General features: G+C 42.2%; 2 protein-coding genes across 3 annotated transcripts in view; both read left to right on the forward strand.

Moving 5' to 3' along the window:
- Positions 1-2273: 2273 nt before the first annotated feature.
- On the forward strand, positions 2274-3783 carry LOC143138689 (uncharacterized). Its single transcript, XM_076299108.1, has 3 exons — positions 2274-2682; positions 2778-3229; positions 3313-3783. Exons 1-3 carry the CDS (start codon positions 2274-2276, stop codon positions 3664-3666), a joined length of 1215 nt encoding a protein of 404 aa, XP_076155223.1. The 3' UTR covers positions 3667-3783.
- An 8229-nt stretch (positions 3784-12012) lies between these two features.
- LOC143137500 (NACHT, LRR and PYD domains-containing protein 1 homolog) overlaps positions 12013-22768 on the forward strand; it is a 36896-nt gene continuing 26140 nt past the window's right edge. For both annotated transcript variants that reach the window (XM_076297740.1, XM_076297741.1), the window contains exons 1-2: positions 12013-12063; positions 20486-20567. The gene's annotated coding sequence lies outside the window, so the exon portion shown is untranslated. The remainder of the gene's footprint in view (positions 12064-20485; positions 20568-22768) is intronic.

A 22768-nucleotide genomic window follows, 5' to 3' on the forward strand; every position in this document is an offset into this window, starting at 1 on the left:
ACCCACCTTTAGTCCCTGTTCTTCAGATCCAGGCTAAAAACCCACCTTTACAACATGGCCATCCTGTACTTCAGATCCAGGCTAAAAACCCACCTTTAGTCCCTGTTCTTCAGATCCAGGCTAAAAACCCACCTTTAGTCCCTGTTCTTCAAATCCAGGCTAAAAACCCACCTTTACAACATGGCCATCCTGTACTTCAGATCCAGGCTAAAAACCCACCTTTAGTCCCTGTTCTTCAGATCCAGGCTAAAAACCCACCTTTAGTCCCTGTTCTTCAGATCCAGGCTAAAAACCCACATTTAGTCCCTGTTCTTCAGATCCAGGCTAAAAACCCACATTTAGTCCCTGTTCTTCAGATCCAGACTAAAAACCCACCTTTAGTCCCTGCACTTCCTTGTTCCCCAACCTGGTACTGCTGCTCATCTCTGTATTTCTGTGCTGTGTGCCCTGATATTAAAGGTTTCCTTTTATTGATGTTTAATAGAATTAGGACTATTGGTCCAGTGTGTTTTTCTGTATTATCTGTCTTAGTCTTTATCTTTAGTTATCCACTGTATAGCACTTTGGTCAGTTTATGCTGTGTGTATGTGTGTGTGTGTGTGTATGTGCGTGTGTGTGTGTGCGTGTGTGTGTGTGTGTGTGCCCTCTGCTAGTGCCTCTGGCTTGAGAAGAAGATGCCGCTTCGTCTCGTGGTGCCATCTGATATTATATTTCGTTTTCGTGCAAACAGCGACACCTTTGTTGCAGTTCAGACTCGCGCACACTATTCCATAATAGATTTGGAATGCAAAGGGCAGTGTTCCGTACAGAGCTCCCTGCCATAGGGAAACATTCATTTCGTGGGTAACAGTATCCGTACAGTTAACCTTTTACGATCGAATGCAATTAATTATTTCCAGGTCAATAAAAACTATAAGTACCTCTGACAACCTTGTCTTGTCCTCTTTCGTCCTGAAGTTTAAACTTGGCAATCAGTGCAAGTTAGACACCCCTTAACGATGAGGCAGGAGGTTGTCGATACTCAAGGTAAGTATAACGACCACTGAGGCGATTTTTATTCACATAATTACCACTAGGTTGCTGCCTTTTCTATCCAGTAGGTGGCAGTCCAGGATCAGGAATAGCAGAGCCATGGATATATATGGCTCTGCTGTATCTTATCCTGGACTGCCATCTACTGGATAGAAAAGGTAGCAACCTAGTGGTAATTATGTAGCCTGGGTGCCATTCCGAACTTAGTCCCGCCCACAACATTTGAGGTCGGGAAGTTCGGTCTGGCATTGTTCCATTGTGGTGGAAGTATGCTCGCCCTAGATCGGGCGGACCAATCAAATCAGGCTTTACCATGATGGACAAGTGAGCAACAGTGCCTGGTCTATCACGTCATCTGAGCACGCTTTGATTAGGCTTATGTTTGAAACAAAAACACTGTGGCTAGAAGGATACATGGCTGTTAAGACCCCATATGGAAAATGAATATTATTTAATGAGGTTGTATCACTGAAAACAATTATTTCTGAAAACTTTGGCCAAAGTTGAGATGTTGGAAAACTTGTGGTTTCACTTTGATCAAGGGAAAACAGCGCTGTTGCATTGCGACATGTTCCCTCGTTCGTTTGAAATCTCTGATTGACCACCTGTTTGAGGGATTTGCGACAGCCTTTCCCAGCTGTTTAACATGTTTGTAGCATATCACTGTTCAACAGAATTATTTTTAAAAATGGAGGGGATATAGGAGAAGAAGGATGGTTCGTGTGTTTTCTTCCTACACCTCACGGTAAGCTATTTCGTTGCTCTGATTGGTTAGGTCTATCCAATTGAGTGCAGAGGCATCCCCCCCCGTATCGGTTGAAACACGCCCCATAATTACATCCCAATGGAGCAGTATCAGACTCATATTCTGACTAGAATTGAGTATGACTACGTCAGGCTAGTAATCATGTGAATACAAGAATAATAGCGATACAAAAAAAACATAAATCCAACCACATAATAACCAATGAAAAGAATGCTTTTGCAGAGCCACATTCCAAATTTGAATTTCCCCTTGGGGATCAATAAAGTAAATATCTATCTATCTATCTATCTATCTATCTATCTATCTATCTTTATTTTTTCAGGAAAATGCCTAATTATTCTAGGGAGGATGTAGGGAAGGCCCTGCAGGAGTTGGAGGAGGGCGAGAGCCTCCGTAAGGTGGAATCCCCCACACCACCCTCCAGGACTGGAGGAAGGGCAAGTATGGCCACTTGCCCCACCCCAACCGGGCCCTCATGCCGGAGGAGGAGGAGGCGTTGGTGGGCTACATCTTCTGGATGGCGGCCCACGGGTTCCCCATCACCCGCTCAGTGGCCTTGTTATTGGCCACTGAGATCTGCAAGGCGTCGGGACGGACTTCACCACTGGTGAACATGGAGAAGGGCCTGAGCAAGATGTGGACTCGCTTCAGAGCTCGCCACCCCACCCTGGCCTCGCGGAGGCCTGATCCCCTGGATAGGGAGAGGGTCCATGGGGCCACGGTGGCGCGGGTGGACGAGCTCTTCCACATCTGCCAGGCCCTGTACCAGCAGCATGGGTTCGGCGGGACCCCAGCGCAGATATACAACTGCGACGAGACAGGCTTTGGAGACAAGGCAGCGTGTCCTGTGCCGCAAAGGGCAGAGACACGTCTACGCGCAGCAGGTGACCACCAGGGACCACGTCACCGTCCACTGCTGCGCGAACGCCGCTTGGGAGAGCATACCCCCGTTCATCATCTTTCAGGGGTGCCTCCCCAGCACGGCCTACAGCCTGGAGGGGCCCACCAACGCACTCTACGGCGTGCCGGAGAGAGGCTACATGGACAGCGACGTGGCTGGGGCCCTTTGTAAAGTACGCCCGGCAGGAGCGCCCCCTCCTCCTGTTCATGGACCAGCACGAGGCCCATGTTGGGAAGGGGGTGGTCGACTTCTGTCGGGCCAACCAGATAGAGGTGGTGTGCCTGCCAGCGCACACCACCCATGTGCTCCAGCCACTGGACGTGGCGGTGTACAGTTCGTTGAGGGCGGCGTTCTCCCGGTTGGCACGGGAGATGGGGTTGGTGCGAGGAGACCTGGTGCTGGGCAAGCGGCACTTTTCAGCGGTGCTCAAGTACGCGGTAGAGCTGGCCTGTACGCCCGATACCATCAAGAGCGGGTTCCGCTCTACGGGCCTGTTCCCGCTTGACAGGACAGCGGTGGACGACTCAAAGGTGAGTTAGCAGAAAAAACAGTTTGACATTATGTGAAGTACAATTCATTGGATTAACATCTTTTTCTAAACACCTACTAACAGCTCGTCAAAGGCCTCCGGGAGCCAAACCATCTCTCATCTGATACAGATGAGGACCCGGAGGACCTCACTGACGTCGCTGACGTCTCCGCTGCTGCCCACACCAGGTCTGCCACCACCTCCGCCGCCGACACGGCAGCTGCAAGCAAGGGCAGCCCAGCAGGCGGAGAGGGCAGCTGCAAGGGCAGCCCAGCAGGCGGAGAGTGCAGCTGCAAGCAAGGGCAGCCCAGCAGGCGGAGAGGACAGCTGCCAGAGAGCAGCGGGAGAGGACGCAGGCGGCATTACGCGCTGCACAGGAGGACCCAGAGCAGTACTGCACACTATGCAGGACATGGCTCCACCTGGGTCCTCCCGTGACATCCACGAGTGGCTGCGGTGACACTTGTGCCCCTTCTGGTACCACACAGTGCCTGGAAGTCAGTGTGGTACCAGAGGGTGAATGGTAGTGTTACAAGTGCCAGGACAGTGTGTCGCTCCAGGTGGCATTGGAACTGGAGCTGTAAATATTGTAAATATTGTAAATATTCTATATATTGTATATATTGTAAATATTGTTTATATTGTATATATTGTAAATATTGTATATATTGTAAATAGTGTACATACTGTATATATTGTACATATTGTAAATATTGTAAATATTGTATTGTAAATATTGTATATATTGTAAATAGTGTAAATAGTGTAAATATTGTACATACTGTATATAGTTTGTTGGTTTTCTACATATATTTTGTTTTGTGTTATGTTCTGTGTGTTCTGGTCTTACAAAGGGCTTCTTGGCACTTAATTCAGTACACGTGTTGTGTTCTGTGTGTTAGGTCTTACAAGTGCCCACTGCTCTTTAATCTGATGCATTCTCTTACTGCCCTGTAACTGACCCTGGGCAGATGAGTCTGGCCCTTGAGTCGTGGATCTGCTCGAGGTTTCTTCCTATATGTATCTCCAATTCTAGGGAGTTTTTCCTCGCCCCTGTTATTCATGGGCTCTCTCTGAATATTGCGTCATGAGACATGTGTAATGTTTTGGCGCTCTATAAGTCAAATTAAAGTGAAATTGTATGCTGCAATTATTTGCTTTTCACAGTTTAATTGCTTACAATATATATATATATATATATATATATTAAGTTCTGTTTCACATGGGACGTATGAATGTCCTATGCTATAATGCAGTGTCATACCCCCTTCCATGTACTTTGACCCAGAGCTGTGCTGTGCACCCATATTTCACAAGTGTTCTTAAATGTGCCACCTTTCTATGTTCCCTTCTTTGCAGCGCCTTGATGCACTTTGTATTTATAATAAAAGTGGTCACCACCGCACTTACAATGACTTGAGGAGTTTCCATTGATTTATTCAAGAGTAGGATATCAGAGAAAGAACATGGAAGTGCCAAATGACTTGCTGGTAAGGCTAAACTACATCTAAGCTAAATCCTAAAAATAATCCTTATCACGTATTGATCAACAGACATATCCATTAACTACATAATCTACCAACATCAAACAATGTAATTATACGTTATACGCTGTAAAATGTGTGTTTAAATCGTACCCAAAAGCGGTGTACAGATCACTTACGTTTTCGCGAAGTGGTGTACGGAACACTGTTACGGGACAAATTTGGCGAAATCAGAGAAAATCAGAGACTCATGTTAATAAATCACCCATAGGATTGGTCACAATGTTCGGAGATAACCCAATCAGGGCTTATTTTGTAGACAAGAACCTCCTCTTTCTGAGGCTCTGAGGTATACAGGAAGTCTATTGGACATCGTATCGCTAAATCATCCGACCGTAAGTGCAATACCGCGCCAAACCAGAGGCGGCAGACTGTACGGAACATTGTGGCGACTTTGCTAAGTTATTAGAAAAGCATTCAACCACTACATTTATCATTCACAATATACTTACTAATGTTTACTAATGAACAGGGGAGAAAACAGAACAACTCAAATACCACCAGTAGAGGTAACCAAAGGTGAACACACACACACACACACACACACACACACACACACACACACACACACACATTAATTGCATGTATTCTGTGTGTGTGTGTGTGTGTGTGTGTGTGTCTGTGTGTGTGTGTGTGTGTTTATGTATGTGTGCATGTGTGTGCATGCGTCTGATCTGCCACCTTTTGAAGCATGTTTTCTGTGAGCAGCTAGTGCTGCTACCTCATTCACTTCCATGGGTCATGTGCCATCTGGGGGCCACATTCATCTTGGACTACAAACATCACACAGACACAGTCACCTACACACACCTACATACTATACAAACGTGCACACGTGCACGCACGCGCACGCACGCACGCACACACGCACACACATGCACACGTACATAGACACACACACACACACTCTCTCACACACACGCGCACACATGCACGCCTGCACACACATACACGTACACATACGAACCTTTACACACTCACACACACACACACACACACACACACATGTTGTTCAGTAATTACACCTACAATCAGTTTGAGTCCTTGTATCTGCTGTTTGTATTCATAACACAAACACACAGTCACCTACTGTACATGTCTGCATGTTTCATGTTGTTTGTTTACTGAAGTGTGTGTTCTCCTGTTATGGCTCTTACTGTAAAACTTTAAGCACACCATAAACTTGTTTTGTTTCCAGTCCATATGATTTCCGTTTGATCCAATTACAGGAGTGCAATCAGGCCCCATTTAAACCGCCTGTAGGTGCTGGGGAGAGAGAGCTGCGATTTGAACAGGCGTAAGTCTTGAGAGCTCGTCTCATGTGTGTAGCCCAAGTGACTAGCTGTGTAGTCCACTGCGCTCATCTTATTATTCAAATATGTTTGTATATTGTATTGTTTTGACTATCAAGTCTTTTGTTTTTCTTTTGTGCTTTATTCACATTAACTTACGTTATCGTTGCCTTATATTGGCCTTATTTGGGGAATTAATAAAATCCCATCTTCCACCTTGAGTCTCTGAGTGCTGTTCCATCTACCTCACAACTGCCCGACACATCTGCCCTTAACACAGATACATTGTATTAAAAGAGCAAGATCATAAAATAGAAAAAAATCATACAAACAAGATAAATAGACTAGCATACAATATAAATAGAAGAAATAAATAGAACAAATAAATTAAGTAAAATAAAATAAAAATGAAATGAAAGTATTAAACCAAGACGCATAACAAACAAATACATATGTAACAGCATACAAATAAATAAAAGATAAAGATAAAAGACAGTGAAAATAAGACACACATGCTACGTATTAACTGTATTACACTTAACTGTGTCCTCATCCTAACTGGGCCTGCTGTGTGTGTGTCTCTCTCTCTCTCTCTGTGTGTGTGTGTGTGTGTGTGTGTGTGTGTGTGTGTGTGTGTGTGTGTGAGTGTGTGTGTGTGTGTGTGTGAGAGAGTGTGTGTGAGTGAGTGTGTGTATGTCCCTGTGTCTCTATGTGTGTGTGTGTGCCTGTGTGTGTGTGTGTGTGTGTGCCTGTGTGTGTGTGTGTGTGCACGCGTGCGTGTGTGTGTGTGTGAGTGTGTGCCTGTGTCTCTCTCTCTCTCTCTCTGTGTGTGTGTGTGTGTGTGTGTGTGTGTGTGTGTGTGTGTGTGTGTGTGAGTGTGTGCCTGTGTCTCTCTGTGTGAGTGTGTGTGTGTATATGTGTGCGTGTATGTGTGTGTTTGTGTGCCTGTCTCTCTCTCTCTCTTTCTCTGTGTGTGTGTGTGTGCATGTATGTGTGTGTGTGCCTCTCTATCTCTCTCTCTCTCTCTCTCTCTGTGTGTTTGTGTGTGGTGTGTGTGTGTGTGTGTGTGTGTGTGGTGTGTGTGTGTGTGTGCCTGTGTCTCTGTGTGTTTGTGTGTCTGTGTGTGTGTGTGTGTCTCTGTGTGTGTCTGTGTGTGTGTGTTTGTGTGTGTGTGTGTGTGTGTACTGTAGGTGTCTGTGTGCAGGAATGTTGTCTTTCTGCACCTGCTGTTCACAACAAAGTAACCATCACTTCAATCACTCTTACCTGTTCTGATTAAGTTCTAAGAAATAATGACCAATAGGCTAATGATCACAAATCTTGTTTCTATTTTTTCATGTTTTCTTTTATAATGGAACTTGCTAATTTTCTCTCAAAAAATTAAAATGATCATATGATCATAAATGTGATCTCACATGGGTAAATGGCAAATATGAATCATAAACTACAAATGTAATGTCAGAAGAATTACAATAGTGGATGGAAAGCTGCTGGGTTAATGTTGGTGGGGAGATTCCTTAAAAAAAAAAAATTGAATCACGCTTGCTGAATCCGCTTGCTGCTGCAGATTAACCCTTAGAACCCTAAGCTGTTTTTAGGGCATTTTCACTACCTTTATTCATAAGGATTTATTCTGGTCATTGTAACTGCCACACACACATATTATATATTGTTTTTTTCAGCAGAGTCTAGGCTATCCAGATCTGCCATCATTCCATGTATTGGTACTAGCATTGATTTTTGATTTTTAAAGAATTAAAATATAAAAATCATATTATAAAAATTCTTATATTTTGACCTGTATCTCACCACAGCAAGCTCATAGCTCTACATGCATTTCAAGTGTGTGTAAGGCAGACTGTCCTGAAACGGGCAATATAATTGCCATGTTGGAGGGATACTCTGGGGCTGAGAAATTTACAGAAATATGTGGTGTGTGATTTACGGAAATAAATGCCATTTTTTATTTAGTGATGAAAAATGACCATTCTGCGCTCCATATCTGTGACACGAACTGATCTGACCTGACTTGACCCAAGTTTGCCTGTTAGCATGTGTGACTATGGTGTATGCACACATTATGATTCTCAACTTTTTACTGCATTGCCATGAACAAAGTAAAGGCAAAAAAGGTGTTTCTTTGTTGAACAAATTGGGCTTGTTATAAAACAAGTGAGCCTTGAATTGGATGCCATGCAGGAATTTGCTAGGATCTCAAAACCGGATTATGAACATGTTTTGCCATAGAGAAACACACGATAGCGTTAGATTATAAACATGCTTGCCACAAAAACAGACAAAAACGTGGGGTAAGTCCAGCTATATGAAGTTATTATTTTGCTGTCACTTCGTCTGTTTTATAACCCAGAAGGATGTATTTGGTATCAAATGATAGATCTGTGTCTCGTCTTTCATCTAACATATGTGGCATATATATCCGATCACGGGTCCGCGAGCAATTACTCCGAGAGTAATGGGTGTGCAGCGTTGGTTTGTGTACATGACGTTAATATTTTGCAGTCACTTCGTCTGTTTTTATAAGCCAGAAAGATCGATAAACATGGTACCAATGGATAGCCCTGTTTCTCCTCTTTCATCTGATATGCTTGCCATATCTATGCGATCACGGGTTCGCGAGTAATTCAAACAAGAGTAATGGGTGCGCAGGTGAACGCAGAGAAGTATAGACTGTAAATATGATGCAATTTGATTTAATTTCATGATTTTTTTAAAATTTCATACTTGATACAGACTCGTACAGACACGTGCGTAGTCTCTTTGGAAAGCCCCACTTCTTCTCTGTCATGCAATAAAGGTTTTATTTCGTTGCGATGAACAGTCGCGGAGCAATGTAACAGAGAAGAAAGGGGGTGTTTTTTGACGCACTTTGCGTCAATCGGGTTCTAAGGGTTAAGATACTGAATGCACCATCTTCCTTATAGGGTACCTTTGGACCCATGCATCAGCTGTGTGTGTGTGTGTGTGTGTGTGTGTGTGTGTGTGTGCGCGTGCGTGGGATTGTTCCTTGACATTTGCTGTGGGTAACAGTCTCCCAGTATCGTGAATAAAGCTGCAGTCTCACACCAGTTGTCTTGGAGTAATTTTGACCGCATACTTAAAGTTTAAAAGTAAAAAGTATCTGAGCCTTTTTGAAGGATTATTTTACCAGTTGTCTCTGTTAAAAGAAGCGAACTATGGTCTACAATGGTATATTCCAATTTAACAACTGTAACTTCTTAACATTTATTTCATTGTCCCTATGGCATTTCACACAAAAATCAACCAAGCTTGTTGCCTACTACCAACCAGGTAGTGGGGCAGTTAAGCACAAAAATGTATCACTTTGTGATAAAACAACAAACATCAAATGGGGTATATAAACTCTATATATCTGATGAGATTTAGAATCATCAGCGCCTCGATTTTGGCCCATGAAAAAGGGATTGAAAGCAGGAACTAACACCTAATACAGTTACATATTTGACCATAAATCTGTCATTCTTCACACACTCATAAACATGAAATATTATTGAAATATTATTTATATATTTAAATGATTGAAAATAACACATGTATAGAATTTAGCCCCTGCAATACCAAATAGTGCTGGATGTAAGTTCAGGTAGTGTGATCAGAATTTGTGTAGTCAGAATTAAGAATCATTTAAGAATTTACATTTAGTCATTTAGCTGCTTTCAATTAACCATATTATAATCAATAGGCCAAAATAATGTGTGTTTTTTTTACAATATCTGTGCCCAAGGTTCCTAATTCAAATCCAGTGTAGAACTGAACAAGGGAGTCATAAGGTTATGTATCTTGAAGTTCCAGTATGTGAGAAACTTGATATGCCTAAATATATCCAACCTCAAGTATGCAGCTAATAAGGAAACAGATTTGTTATTTAGGCAAGGTGAACTTCTCCCCTCTGTGGAATGTAGAAAGGTAGGCTACAAGGAAGGGAAATCAAACACACCCAACAATTCACCATCTGTTGATGTCATTGTGGTTCATGGCATACTGCATGCCATTTTGTTCTGTTAAGGATTGGCATTGAGGCAATAGGACTGGTTGCCGTTGTCGGTGCCCTTTGCTCTGCAAACTTGCACAGGTGAACTGAAATACCGTAAACAATTGTTTCCTTATAAACAATTAATTGTAGTATCTACTATTTTTTCAGTGTGCCCAGGCTCCACGCTCTCACTACATTAACATGTGCTCTTACACAATATACATTAACATATTAACATGTGCTCTTACACAATATACATTAACATATTAACATGTGCTCTTACACAATATACATTAACATGTGCTCATACACAATATACATTAACATGTGCTCTTACACAATATACATTAACATGTGCTCCTACACAATATACATTAACATGTGCTCTTACACAATATACATTAACATGTGCTCTTACACAATATACATTAACATGTGCTCTTACTTACACAATATACATTAACATGTGCTCTTACACAATATACATTAACATGTGCTCTTACACAATATGTTCCCCCACATCTCTGAGAACAGTTGGAGCAGTTTCATTAAGATGTGCTGTTACACAATATGTTCCCCCACATCTCTGAGACCAGTTGGAACAGTTTCATTTCTCTGTTGCTGAGATTTCGAGTTTCGGGCATGAAGACACATCACAACACACAATCACAACAATTTTGTTTGGGCTGTGTTTAATTATTGGGCCATGCAGGAATAAGAGCACCTGTGGATTAAGGTGAGTAGACATGAGTATAGAGATGTAAGTTGAAAACAATGGCAAAACATGTATGCATGGGATTAAAGCAACACATGGAATGTTTGCTTTCAGTCTTGTATGAATCTGTAAATTAGGCCTATGTTAAATTAAATTCCTTCCTCACAACTCTCCCATATTCTAAGCGGATTTCTGACTGCAAGAAAACATTTAGTCATAACCTAGACATGGGCATCACCATAGTTAATCCACCTATCAGATTTCATGTTGGTTCTTTTACAGAATTGCCAACACCCAAGGCCAACTGTAAATGTGTGTCTGTGAGATAATTACATCCTATCCGAGTCCCTGGAAGAAACAAAACCTATTTTATCACAGTTTTATAGACTTGCATGTAGTGGCATATCATTATTGGTATGGTGTCACAACATTAAATGTCCCATAAACAATTGAATGGAACATTAACAGATCCTAATATTACGGAATTGGCTTCTGGCTAATTATGTAGGCCTATAGAATTTATTCTAAGTAGCAATTGTTAAAGGAACCATATGTAAGATTGTGGCCAAAACTGGTACTGCAATCACTTTCAAATTACTTTAGAGCATTGTATCCCCTCCCCCTCCCTCCTGACTCGAGGTTGCCAACCCAGATGCCGAAACACTACTGACTTTGTGATTAGTAGATAGGTAGAGGGTGGCGCATCAGGCCAAAACACAACATGAAATGACAAAACACAACATCAACATCAGTTGAGGGCTGCAACTTCACTTTTTAAATGACAATATCCTGGCCAGACTACTGTTGTCAGTGATATAAGTATTTGAAATGAACATGATTTCTTAATGTCTAGTGACATATCAGGGCCATTTTATGATTAATTGAAATACATTTCTTACATACGGTTCCTTTAAGTTTAGTTTGTGATTACATCTGCAAGTAATTATTTCATAAGTGACAGATTATTGTAGTATAACAATTTACATGAATAAAGAATTTGTGTGTGTGTGTGTGTGTGTGTGTGTGTGCATGTGCGTGCGTACGTGCGTGTGTGTGTTTGTTTGTGTGTGTGTGTGTGCGTGCATGCGTGTGTGTGTGTGTGTGTGTGTGTGTGTGTGTGTGTGTGTGTGTGTGTGTGTGTTTGTGTTCATGCCACAGGCACCAAGTAGAAATTCTTCATTCCTATCCTATTCCTAGCATGATATCTAACCAGAGAGACCAGTTTTCTCTGACAGACTTCAGAGAGACTCGAGAGCCACAGACGCATACGTTGTGAGTTGGAATTGAATGATCTAATGAATTGTTTAATTAATATAACTGAGTACCACTGCACAGTCAGTGATATTATATCAACATGCACTGAAGACTCTGGATTATATGATATGGTCCTCAATTATGTATACAGCGTCTTAATCGTTACAGGTACTTCCTGATTTTGCTGTTGAAACTGCTTAGCAAGTATATGCAAGATAAGTTGCTATCATATCACATGCAAAGCTAACAAATTACCATTTTTAAATTCAGACTTAGATTACGTAACAAATTGTCAATTACATTCAAAGTTAAATCTATTATGGAAGTGCTGGTGTTTCATAATTTGTACAGAAGAGGCAGTCTGTTTGTGTGTGTGTGTGTGTGTGTGTGTGTGTGTGTGTGTGTGTGTGTGTGTGCCTGCGTGCGTGCGTGCGGGCGTGCGTGTGTGTGTGGTGTGTATGTGTGTGTGTGTGTGTGTGTGTGTGTGTGTGTGTGTGTATGTGTGACATATAGGGTGCAGCAGTGTACAAATGACAGGTAATCTGTCTATGTGTGGCTGTAAATGTTAAACTTGTAATTTTATCTTTGGGGGATTCTTCTTGGGACTTTCTGCTCCACAAGCACACACAATTCAGGTTTAGCCCATCAGTGGTCACTCTGATGTCCGAGCCCCCAGACACACACTTCAGGTTTAGTCCCTCAGTGGTCATTCTGATGTCCGAGCCCCCAGACACACACTTCAGGTTTAGTCACTTTGATGTCTGAGCCCCCAGACACACACTTCAGGTGTAGTCCCTCAGTGGTCACTCTGATGTCCGAGCCCCCAGACAGACAAAGGGAACATCAACTCAAGTGGTGCACAGGTCACACTAACTGTTCAGCTGTTAGCAGTTAGTTTTTGACTGACAGCTAGAACTGTTTACCTCAGAGGTTCTCAACCTTTTTGGGACTAAGGCACACCAAAGGTCAAACCAAAACACCAAGGCATGGTGTCACAATGGTAAGTTCCTCTCTGGCTGGATGACGTAGGACAGTATTCCTAACCAGCATGCATTGCGTTCAACCCAGCACCCATGCATCACATCAAGTCAGATCTGTGCAGCTCTGCATCAAGTCGAACAAGCCTATTTCCATGTTGATGACCCCATGTTTAATGTGGGTAGGTTTAGAGTAGGGTTGCCATGTTGATGACCCCATGTTTAATGTGGGTAGGTTTAGAGTAGGGTTGTCATGTTGATGACCCCATGTTTAATGTGGGTAGGTTTAGAGTAGAGTTGCCATGTTGACGACCCCATGTTTAATGTGGGTAGGTTTAGAGTAGGGTTGCCATGACGACCCCATGTTTAATGTGGGTAGGTTTAGATTAGGGTTGCCATATTGATGACTCCATGTTTAATGTGGGTAGGTTTAGAGTAGGGTTGCCATATTGATGACTCCATGTTTAATGTGGGTAGGTTTAGAGTAGGGTTGCCATGACGACCCCATGTTTAATGTGGGAAGGTTTAGAGTAGGGTTGCCATATTGATGACTCCATGTTTAATGTGGGTAGGTTTAGAGTAGGGTTGCCATATTATGAAACCCATCCTACTGTATGCTATGGAGGTTGGGGGAGGGGTGGGGTGACCAGATTCTGCATTTAAAAATCACACTGTATTATCCACATTCACAATATGTACACTCATCAACACTCTAGGAACCATTTATAGTAATATTACTTGTATTGTTATAAACATTGGACAATAACCTCCACCATCATCAAATATGTTCTGAATGCCAAGCATGCATTTGAAAATCTCACTGCACGCAATTGGATAACACTACGACCAATGTTTACGGACTGATTCCAGACTTCCAACGTTGCAGCACTGTCGTCATCTGTTTAGCTCACCTCTGGCCCGCCTATATCAGATACACCGATGTGATTGGTTCCCTGCGATTCAAGGTGCATAAGTAATGAGCATTATTGCTCATTGCCAGAGTGTCTCGCAGAGACACTTCAAATTGTGCTATCGCGAGAACTCTGGATTTCCAGGGTACATTAAAAGCGCTACATAAACAAAACTGCCCTGTTTGTCAACAACACTTCAGGTTTAGTCCCTCAGTGGTCATTCTGATGTCCGAGCCCCCAGACACAAACTTCAGGTTTAGTCACTTTGATGTCTGAGCCCCCAGACACACACTTCAGGTGTAGTCCCTCAGTGGTCACTCTGATGTCCGAGCTCTGATGTTTACGGACTGATTCCAGACTTCCAACGTTGCAGCACTGTCGTCATCTGTTTAGCTCACCTCTGGCCCGCCTATATCAGATACACCGATGTGATTGGTTCCCTGCGATTCAAGGTGCATAAGTAATGAGCATTATTGCTCATTGCCAGAGTGTCTCGCAGAGACACTTCAAATTGTGCTATCGCGAGAACTCTGGATTTCCAGGGTACATTAAAAGCGCTACATAAACAAAACTGCCCTGTTTGTCAGACACACACTTCAGGTTTAGTCCCTCAGTGGTCATTCTGATGTCCGAGCCCCCAGACACACACTTCAGGTTTAGTCACTTTGATGTCTGAGCCCCCAGACATCAAAGTTTGTCAACAACGCAAAAATGTGTCTGTTAGAAGTAGAAGTACAGCTCAGCAAGGGTCACTATTAATATGTCACCTGAGGTCAATATTAGCATATACTATACCATATTACCATATATTATCATATACTATACCATATTACCATATATTATCCATATTCTAGACCATATTACCATATATTATCCATATACTGTACAGTATGCTATGGAGGTTGGGGGAGGGGCGGGGTGACTAGATTCTGCAGCTACGCTGAGTTATAAAACAATTGATGAGGAGACCCTGGGACTCTGCAGTGGTTTATCTGAGTTATAAAACAAGTGATGAGGAGACCCTGGGACTCTGCAGTGGTTTATCTGAGTTATAAAACAAGTGATGAGGCGACCCTGGGACTCTGCAGTGGTTTATCTGAGTTATAAAACAAGTGCTGAGGAGACCCTGGGACTCTGCAGTGGTTTATCTGCACGGCAGCTTGATCATTAACACAATGACATCGTTAAGACGTCCTGCTCGTGGAGTTTCAGTCTCTGACCTTTTTGAAGAAAGAGCCACTTGGGAGCCTGAGTTTGTAAAAGAGAAAGCACTGAACTTAGCCTGACGTAGTCATACTCAATTCTAGTCAGAATATGAGTCTGATACTGCTCCATTGGGACGTAATTATGGGGCGTGTTTCAACCGATACAGGGGGGGAATGCCTCTGCACTCAATTGGATAGACCTAACCAATCAGAGCAACGAAATAGCTTACCGTGAGCTGTAGGAAGAACACACACGAACCATCCTTCTTCTCCACAAATGCCTTAACATTGTTTTTTGGTCTTTTGTAAAAGTTAGTGCCGTCAATAACTCCTAGCCTACAACACTCATTAGCGAAATCTAAGAGATACGTAGTAGGGTAGGCTATTAGGAAAAAACTGATAGCCTATATCCCCTCCATTTTTAAAAATAATTCTGTTGAACACTGATATGCTACAAACATGTTAAACAGCTGGGAAAGGCTATCGCAAATCCCTCGAACAGGTGGCCAATCAGAGATTTCAAACGAACGAGGGAACATGTCGCAATGCAACAGTGTTGTTTTCCCTTGATGAAAGTGAAACCACGAGTTTTCCCACATCTCAACTTTGGCCAAAGTTTTCAGAAATAATCGTTTTCGTTTTTATGGGGTCTTAAAAGCCATGTACCCTTCTAGCCACAGCGTTTTTGTTTCAAACATAAGCCTAATCTAAGCGTGCTCTGATGACGTGATAGACCAGGCGCTGTTGCTCACCTGTCCATCATCGTAAAGCCCGATTTGATTGGTCCGCCCGATCTAGGGCGAGCATACTTGCTCCACAATGGAGCAATGCCAGACCAAACTTCCCGACCTCAAATGATGTGGGCGGGACTAAATTCGGAATGGCACTCAGGCTACACTGAACTGGTAATGTAGCAGAAACACTGACAATAATATGTTTAAAATATAAGCAGAAATTGTTAGTGCAAAATACTGAAAAAAACAGCTCTTGTTGATTACCTTTTCCAATGAAGTAAAGCAAGATCAGCTGGACAATCAATTAATATAATTGAAATATTATCAAATTATCTGTCACAGCTGCTAACTAAAACCAGTGGCAGTCCTAGCTGGTATAACGCCCTGAAATCTTTTTAGAGGCAATTCGTGGTGTGATTGACTTTTTTTGAAATGGTCATTGGACAAGTCCAACGAAATGAAGAGCTCTACACTTTAAAGTGCATATGCAACATAAAACAAGACGAGGCTTGAAGCCAACATGCCACATTCACACAGTAACCTGAGTAACCTGAATGGAGGCTGTAGTGCATGATGTGTTCATTTGTTTCACTAGCGATGTGTGTGGAGCAGTATAGTATGTAATAACAGAACACAGGTGTGAAAAACAACACAGGTGGTCAGAATAGTGAATGAATATAGAGCACTGGCAGTGGGGATTTAATAATAATTGGTGTTCATAATGCTTATTGTTTAAGAATAAGAAAAGTCTGCACACTCTTGTTCTAGTTTTCTTGCTTGATCTTCTTATGTTTGGCTTACATGACGTTTCGACCTACTGGTCTTCCTCAGATTCACATCCATTCACACGTTTATAATGCTAACCTTTAGTGAACACTGGGCTGAGCTGTCATTCTGTGCTGCAATGTTGGATTGTTCTGATTCAAGTATCCTACACAGTCTCCGTTGTGTAAGAGTGAGAGTGAGACAAGGAGAGGTGGTGCGAGTGTTCTGCTGCTGCATGTACAATAGAATAGAATAGAAACTCAGTCCGTTTGGGGGGGGGTCACAACCAGCGATGTTGGAGGCTTTGGTGACAACTCTCTAATTTCCTCTTGGTGCGACTGTCAGAGCTCCCATACCAGACGGTGATTGAAGATGTGATGATGCTTTCAATGATGGCTTTGTAGAAGAGCAGCAAAAGGGTTTTGTTGACATGAAACTTTTTCAGTAAATAAAATAGAGAAATAAAGTCTTTGATTCGCCTTTTTGATAAGGTGGGTGGTGTTAATATCCCATTTCAAATTATGGCTGATATGTGAGCCAAGAAATGTAAAGGAGTCAGTCAAGGTTATAGGCTGTTCACCTATAATAGACGGGCTTTGGTGTTAGGCCACCTTCTCATGTCCACAACCATTTCTTTGGTTTTTGAGGCGTTAAGATGGAGCTTATTTTCAGTACACCAGTCCGTAGCCCATTTCACCTCCTTGTGGTACTGGGACTCGTCATTGTCACTAATGAGGCCAATGATGGTGGTGTCATCTGCATACTTCAATACTTTGACAGAGTGATGGTGAGATCTCATGTCATTAGTGTAGATGGAAAACAGAAGAGGAGATAACACACAGCCTTGTGGCGCTCCAGTGTTGAGGGTCAGAGGGCATGATGTTGTATTTTAATTGTTAACCTTGACTGATTGAATTCTATTCCTCAGGAAGTCCAGTATCCAGTGACACAGAGCTGAGTTGATGTTCATGGCTTGTAACCTAGAGAAGAGGATGAGTTGATCAATGGTGTTAAAGGCAGAGCAAAAGTCAATGAACATCATGCGTGCATAGGTGTTGCTTGACTCCAGGTGTTGCAGTATAGAGTGAACTCCTAGGTTGATGGCATCTTCCACAGATCTGTTAGACTGGTAAGCAAACTGGTAGGGATCCATCAGTGGTGATACTCTGGTTTGCAGATGGGAGAGTACCACACGTTCAAACACCTTCATAGCCACTGAAGTGAGGGCAACGGGCCTGAAGACGTTGAGCCCAGTTGTTTTTGTTGTCTTCAGGACCGGAATGATGGTAGAGACTTTAAAACACTGTGGAACTACACACTGCTGCAGAGAAGTGTTGAAAATGTCAGTGAAGACAAGTGCCAGTTGATCTGCACAGTGTCTGAAAACAGCTGGGGAAAACCGCTGGGGTTGTTGGTGGCCAGTTGATGCTCCAGTTTCAATGCATAATCAGCTTTAGCTTTTCTGATAGTAGAACGAAGTTCATACTTGGCAGTCTCCTCCTTGTCTCCTTTCTTAAATGCAGAACTTTTTGTCCTGCAAAGTGCAGCAACCTCTTTGGTGAACCAGGGTTTACCATTGCCATATGTCTTGATGCATTTGGTCCCAATGCAGTCATCAACACCAAACCGGACGTATGACGTCACAGCCTCTGTGTACTCGTCTAGGCTGACACACGTGTCATAGTCATAGTCATAGTCAAGTTTATTTATATAGCACAATTTAAAACAACCTGTGGTTTACCAAACTGCTCAAAAAAAATAAAAACAAATAAATAAATAAAAAACGTGTGTTTAAAGGTGTCCCAGTTGGTGCATTCAAGGCAGCCTTTCGGCTTATCGATAGCATCTGTGGACCATACTTTCACAATTGCACTGAATACAACAGGAAAGCCCTGCAGCGCATAGTGAACACAGCTGGAAGGATTATTGGTGCTTCACTCCCCTCCCTGAAGGACATTTACACCTCCCACCTCACCCGCAAGTGACCACAATTGTGAGTGATGCAAGTCACCCCGCTCACAATTTGTTTGATCTCCTGCGCCTGCGCTCCTGTACCACCAGACTCACCAACAGCTTCATACACCAGGCTGATAGGATGCTGAACTCTCTCCCCCCTCTCCCCCCTCCACCCTCAGCTACATAACATCATGGACTTTGGACCCACAATGGCTGCCTTGCACTACTCCACTTGCACTACTCCACTTGTACACTTGCACACTTTGCAACTTGTTGTTGTTGTCCTGTCTTGGGGCCACTATTATTCAACCTCTATATGCTCCCACTTGGACAAATCATTCAAAATAATTTGATTTCATATCATAGCTATGCAGATGACACACAAATTTACTTAGCTCTATCACCAAACGACTATGGTCCTCTTGAATCTATGTGTCAGTGTATAGAACAAATCAACACCTGGATGTCTCAAAATTTTTTTCAGCTGAACAAAGAAAAAACTGAAGTAATTATATTTGGTAAAAATGAGGAAAGACTTAGGGTTGCCACTCTCCTTGGCACAAAAGGGTTGAAGGCAAAGGATACTGTTAAAAATCTTGGTGTATTAATTGACAGTGATCTAAATTTCAACAGCCACATGAAAGCGATAACTAAATCAGCTTTTTACCACCTCAAAAATATTGCCAAACTCAGAGGGCTGATGTCAAAATATGACTTAGAAAAACTCATTCATGCATTTATCTCCAGCAGGGTTGATTACTGCAATGGACTGTTCACAGGCCTTCCTAAAAAGACTATTAAACAGCTTCAGGTGATACAAAATGCAGCAGCTAGGATTCTAACAAAAACTAAAAGAACTGACCACATTACTCCAATTCTTAAGTCCTTGCACTGGCTTCCAGTAAGTCACAGAATTGACTTTAAAGCACTATTGCTTGTTTATAAATCAGTAAATGGAGCAGGACCTAAATACTTGTCAGATATGCTTCAGCAGTACACACCTTCTCGTCCTCTCAGGTCCCAGGTGAAAAACCTGCTAGTAAAACCTACAGTTAGAACTAAACATGATGAAGCAGCTTTTAGCTGCTATGCGGCTCAGCTGTGGAACCAACTTTCGGATGACATCAAAAAGGCCCCAACTGTAGCCAGTTTTAAATCTAGACTTAAGACCAAACTGTTCTCAGATGCTTTCTGCTAACTGTGCCGAGTTACAAATTCTAAATCTGCCTTGATAATTATTCTACTTTGTCTTTTATTACTTTTTTTTACTACTTTTGCCTTTGTTTTGCTTACTAATTATTCTTTATTTTTAAATGATTTTACCTTGTTTTATGTTTTCTTTTTATTATGATCTTTACCTTTTAACTATTCTTTGACTATATTGCCCTTCTATGCTTTTATTTGTTTTTATTGTTTGGTTTTGTTTATGTAAAGCACATTGAATGACCTCTGTGTATGAAATGCGCTATATAAATAAACTTGACTTGACTTGACTTGACTGTTGTCCTGAAAACACTTCTGAACACACTTCTGCTGCTCTTACATAACTTGCACCACTATGCCACTTGCATACTAGGTCAAACAGAACTACCTCAGCCATTTATTGGCCTGACTTTTGCACTATTATATTGACTGTCTACTGTATGCACAATTGCACAATTTCAACCCAAATTTTGCTGCTCTTATTTCTTCATTGTATGTGCCTTCTTATTTACTTTTTATATTGTTTACTTGAATGTTATGTTTGTCTGTGGACCTAATTGGTAAAATATGTCTTGTCTCCACCGTGGGATAGTGGGAAACGTAATTTCGATCTCTTTGTATGTCTTGACATGTGAAGAAATTGACAATAAAGCAGACTTTGACTTTGATGTTGGACTTCGGCTTCACAGATTTAAGTTTCTGACGATACTCCGGGACGAGGAAGATTGTTGCATGGTCAGACTTTCCCAGCGGAGCACTTGGGAATGCACGGTAAGACGAAGTGATAGTGGTAGTGTAGCCGTATATTTTATGGCTTTGTTTATTTTATATGTTAATGTCAATTTTGTATTTTGTTTATGTGCCCTTGTGGATGTCTTGGAAATAATGGATATGCTGTTATGAGATTGGTTCCGGGGAATGTATCCAGGGGGAAGATAATTAGGGGGAACAAACAGTTCGAGCAGAGCAGAGTTAGGAGTGTGCTGGCTGGTTGTACATGTCCTGTAAAAATAAAGCTCCTGGAAGTTAAACTTCACACCTGTAACCCGTCTTCCTTCCACGCCTCAACGAGACTGGATAGTTAACCAGGTAGTACTCTAAAAATTAGGGTTACAGTAGTGATCCAGTCCTCTTGTCGGACATGTCACCTGTTGAGTGTAGTTTGGGAGCTCGTCAGACAGATTGCAGTGGTTGAAGTCCCCCAGAACTATTAGCAGAGTCTGGATGTGATGTTTCAGTTGCGACTATATGTTGTGCTATGGTGCATTCATGGCACTTCGGAATGACAAGGACCGACCCCGTAGCAACTTTGTTTTTCCCACAGCAAGTGTTCATGTGCTTTGCCGTCGGAATGTGTGACAAACACGGATGCCGCAACAAAGGTTAAAACATACACTCACTAATCCTAAATAAACAACTGTATTTGCTTAAAATATAGTGTAAGACGCTTGTGAAAGAAAGATATGCAGCTTTCAAGTGACAAAAACGTCAAATTCCAAAGTTCACATTAAAAACAACTCTGTTAGCAAAATCTAGCCCCAGTTTCCGACCTCTGACTCACACATTATGTTAGGTGAATGACGCGGAATGATGATGTTTTCACTGGGAAAAAGGGTTTTCCGAAGCCCATGAACGCTAGGCTAGTACACAGGTGGCAGTGATAGCATTGGCTTGTGGTGGGATGTAAACACCAATAAGCACGATAGACGCACACTCTCGTGGTAGGTAAAAGGGTCTGAATGTGACAATAAGAAACTCCAGATCCGGGGAGCAGAACTGTGTTACAATGATAGAGTTGGTGCACCATCGATCATTGACTAGGAAGCATACGCCACCACTTTTAGACTTGAGTGATAGATTAGCTGACCTGTCTGCCCGGTATATTGAAAAGCCGGGAGGTGTGACCGCCGCATCCGGGGTGTAGGCCTACTCATCCAGCCAGGTCTCGGTCAAGCAGATGGCAGAGCATTCCTTGTACTTCCAGTTGCTGTGGGTTTGAAGTAAAAGCTCGTCTATGTGTCTATGTTTAATTTTGGTAGGTTTAGAGTAGGGTTGCCATGACGACTCCATGTTTAATGTGGGTAGGTTTAGAGTAGGGTTGCCATGACGACCCCATGTTTAATGTGGGAAGGTTAAGAGTAGGGTTGCCATATTGATGACACTGGCGAATAGTTTAAACACATTTTGAAATTAGTCCAGTCCATATTGGGTGTGATTTAGTTATGAAACGTCTGGTACAAGAAGGTGGGCCTTATGTTTCTTAATCAGTCATGGGTGTGTTTTGGGCGTAACATCATTTAAACCAATGAGAATGACATCTGTCATTCCCTTTAACAGCGCTGAACGCAACTTCAAATTGTTCATCGGTATTTTGACAGTCAGTGGCGCATTTGAAGGAATCTGCTTGCATGGGAGACTGTATGGAACAGTTATTCCACTAAACTATGCTTTATTAAAACCTCACAGAAATCGAAGACATAACATACATGTTATATGTACATGTAAGTAATTAACTGGTACACTTAATAGGTTTATTCCACCGTATCAAAGAGTAACAAGGTTGTAGCAGCACAGCTGTTACATGTACACTGAAGACAATGAGGTCTTGACTGGAGCTAAGAATGGTTTGTATATCAAATCTATCATGACCAGATTTACCCCATCCAGCAGGTCTCAGGTCAGCTCTTTGCCTCTGATGAAAATGTAGGCAAATTGGCAAAGTTTTGTAAAAGCACTCAGTATTACAATGTAACAACTATATGTAGGTACCCACAAATACATAATGCAAGTACAATGATAGTACCTGATAGTACATGTTGTTACACAGGTTGTACCCCTGTACCTAATTAGGTAGGTACACTGTAACAGCGACACATTAAAATAACATTTATTGAACATTTCTCACTTGCACATAAATAAATACTACAATCACTGGTTAGAAAATAAGTAGGCCTAGTTAAAATGTGGTCACT

Source organism: Alosa pseudoharengus, unplaced genomic scaffold (genome assembly GCF_046254945.1).
Source record: "Alosa pseudoharengus isolate Yale_2024_CS ecotype anadromous, Long Island Sound unplaced genomic scaffold, YU_APseudo_1.1 YU_APseudo_1.1_scf_21, whole genome shotgun sequence".
Taxonomy (NCBI): Eukaryota; Metazoa; Chordata; class Actinopteri; order Clupeiformes; family Clupeidae; genus Alosa; species Alosa pseudoharengus.